Raw genomic sequence first — 2,958 nt, 5'->3', positions numbered from 1 at the left:
ATTCATCCCGAGGGAAATGCACCTGAGCTCAATTTTGTGTGTCACAGCAAAGACTGTGAAAAATTCTGTACATGTTATATTATTAATAAACTTGCAAGAATTGCAAGAAAATGTTTTTCACTTTGTCATTATAGGGTATTGTGAATAGAATTCTGAGGTAGAAAATGAATGTAATGTATTTTGGAACAAGGCTGTAATTTGACAAAAGTGAAACACTGGGAATATTATCCTGATGCACTGCAGGAATACCCAACCCTACCTACACAACCTGTTGTCCTTAAAAAACAAGCTTACTCCTTCATAAGGACTAGAGCCAGTGTCTTATTGAGACTATTTTAAAATTAACTGATAACATTTCTTTCTTCATCGCCGTTATTGTTTGTACATCTCATGTGAAAATCTGATTCTGTAAAAAGCTCCAGCTGAATGTTTGTAGAGTCATCTTTGTAAATAAAGCACAACATGGAGCATTATTTATCTTGCTTGGCACATCATCTAAAACAGGATAAGGTTTTTTTTTTTCCCTCTAACAGATTATTTTAAAGGCAAACATCGGACTGAAAAATAAAAAGTATAATTATTCTAAACCAGGCACCAATTTCATACTGTAAACATGAGAAAATATCAGTTGTTTTCTATAAGCCCTGGAAAATGATTATAACTTAGGCTCAGAGGAAAATTTGGGATGATGGGCGGAAACTTGTCATTAACGGATAACAAACTAAAAATTCGAAAAACCTTAATTATATCAAAAATAGGTGCAAAAACACGCTAAGGAGAATGCAACAATTTCTCCAACCAATGACCTTGTTTAGATAAGAGTTAACCTTCTTTAAACAGCAAAGAGCCCCTTCTGATTTAGACATTTTGGCACTCACTGCAGCATGAACGCACACAAACACACTCCCCTTTCTCTTCCTCCAAGTCTTCCTGCAGCCCAAACTACAAAGTGGGTGGACCTCAAGTCTGTTTCGTGACTTATTACATCTACCATTGATCGCACCTTGACAGCCTGCTCCATCTTAATACCCTCCACGATGTCGATGGGTTCCTTCACAATGGCATCTGGATTTTCCGCTGCAACATCTTCGATGTTCACGCCACCCTGTGAGCTGCCAATCAGCACAGGGCCCTGTGGGACACAAGTGGGAGGGATGGGGATTTAAAATCTTAGAGTTACTGCAACATTTTTGTTTCGAAATCTGTGAAACCTAAGCCCCGGATAGACACCTTTACAAAGAAAACGGGTGATTTAATAAGAGTGATTTTATGCAAGGAGGCTTTGACTATCCTCTCCCAATAATTACAATCAAAATTACCTTCTGTTTTTTTACTGACCTGGCTGCTCTTCCTGTAATTTAAATCAAATCTGAAGCCACATCCTTCAGACTTCCTATTTTTCTGTGTAAAAACTAAAAGATGCTATTGCCATGAAAAAAAAAAAAAAAATTCCAATGTCTTCAAACCTCTCATAACAAAAGCAACAAAGTAATCTGTGCCTGCACAGTAAAATCACCGTCCTCATAATAAAATGCAAAAGACAACAATAAACAATTTTATAATCATGTCATTTATCTTCAGATTATTTTCTCAAACCCTCAGATTTTCTATTTAAAGTCGTGTAAAACAGGAAAAAGAAGAAACTCTCAGACCGGAGTAAGTAATTTTCATTGTTGTTAGAAAAGCAACACTAAATAGTTTATAAAATATGAAAATACTTATTAATTTCACATTCATCTGATTGTCAATAGGCTAATCACTGAGCGCGCTGATTGCTTGCAGCAGCTTCATAAACACAGCTGCATAGAGAAAAAAAAATAAAAAGGTTATCCACACAAGTCTTCATGACTGCACATCCTAAGGAGGCTCCTCAGATCACAAACCCTGTTTAATACAAGGTTTTGTTCCAAAGACTCCTGAGCTGAGACCTCCTTATTTCTGCTGTGATGACGGCAAAATACTAAGAAGGAATTTCTGTGGTGAGCAGCATCTTTATCCCTTTCTCCATACAGTAAGAACATGTGGAATACATTACAATCAGAATTTTATATACTATATACAACAGTGTGCAAACGTTTTAAACACATAAAATTCTTGCTCACCGCATAGTTCATGATCTATGATCAAGTTATAGACACAATCGACTCAAATGTTAGCAGCTTTGCCTAATTATGAATAAAAACCTGAACATCCAGTCAAGCATACAGACTCACTGAACCCTGAAAAAGATCCAGTGAAAGTGTTAAAATTCTTAACACATGTAAAAACACTGACTTTATCTTCAGTATTGTGCTGCCATCTAGTGGACAAAATCTGTTAACTGAATCACAACTTTGTTTTTTTATGAGTTCAATGAAGATGAATCAAGATGCATTTAAGCACTGACAGATGAATCTGTGTGTGCTTTGCTTAATTTAGTCATCTGAATGAAAAGATGTGGAGGGGAGGTGCGATGTACAGTTACATTACAAAAACAACAGTTAATCTCATCTAAATCTTTAATTTCACATCTAATTTTTGTAGTTTATAAATTGCCTCTAATTTTTTCAGAGCTGACTTTTCTTATGATACAGATCTTAATTTAAATGAATGAGTAATGTGTTTAATGTGTTTAAGTAAACAAACAGCAGCAGCTTGAGCTTTTCACACTAGGCTTGCAGACTGTCAACAGCTCAACTAAAATGATCTAGAGCTCATTCAATGCCACGCAAAAACATCATGAGATTACTGTAGTGTAAGTGTACCTTCCCTAACACTTAGACTAATACTAATCACCTCTATCCAATCCAATTTTATTTATAAAGCACTTTAAAATACCCAGCACAGGAACAAAGTGCTGTACAGAAAATAAGTTAAAACAATAGAATAACAAAAAACAGCAAAATAAATAAATAAAACACATAAAACATAAAATTAAAAACAGCCCTATGTTAAAACAAAAACAAGATAAAACAGCAT

At 35.1% G+C, this 2,958-nt stretch overlaps 1 protein-coding gene across 1 annotated transcript in view; it reads right to left on the bottom strand.

Moving 5' to 3' along the window:
* Positions 1-2,958, bottom strand: part of sucla2 (succinate-CoA ligase ADP-forming subunit beta) — a 28,446-nt gene that overhangs the window by 13,878 nt on the left and 11,610 nt on the right. The window contains exon 5 of the mRNA XM_005751928.2: positions 1,004-1,132. Within this exon, the coding sequence (XP_005751985.1) occupies positions 1,004-1,132 (129 nt within the window). The remainder of the gene's footprint in view (positions 1-1,003; positions 1,133-2,958) is intronic.

This window comes from Pundamilia nyererei, unplaced genomic scaffold, assembly GCF_000239375.1.
Source record: "Pundamilia nyererei isolate P.nyererei 1_Seehausen unplaced genomic scaffold, PunNye1.0 scaffold00334, whole genome shotgun sequence".
In the NCBI taxonomy this organism is placed as follows: domain Eukaryota; kingdom Metazoa; phylum Chordata; class Actinopteri; order Cichliformes; family Cichlidae; genus Pundamilia; species Pundamilia nyererei.
The sequence above is the reverse complement of the archived record's forward strand: the minus strand, read 5'-3'. Positions and strand labels throughout refer to the sequence as shown.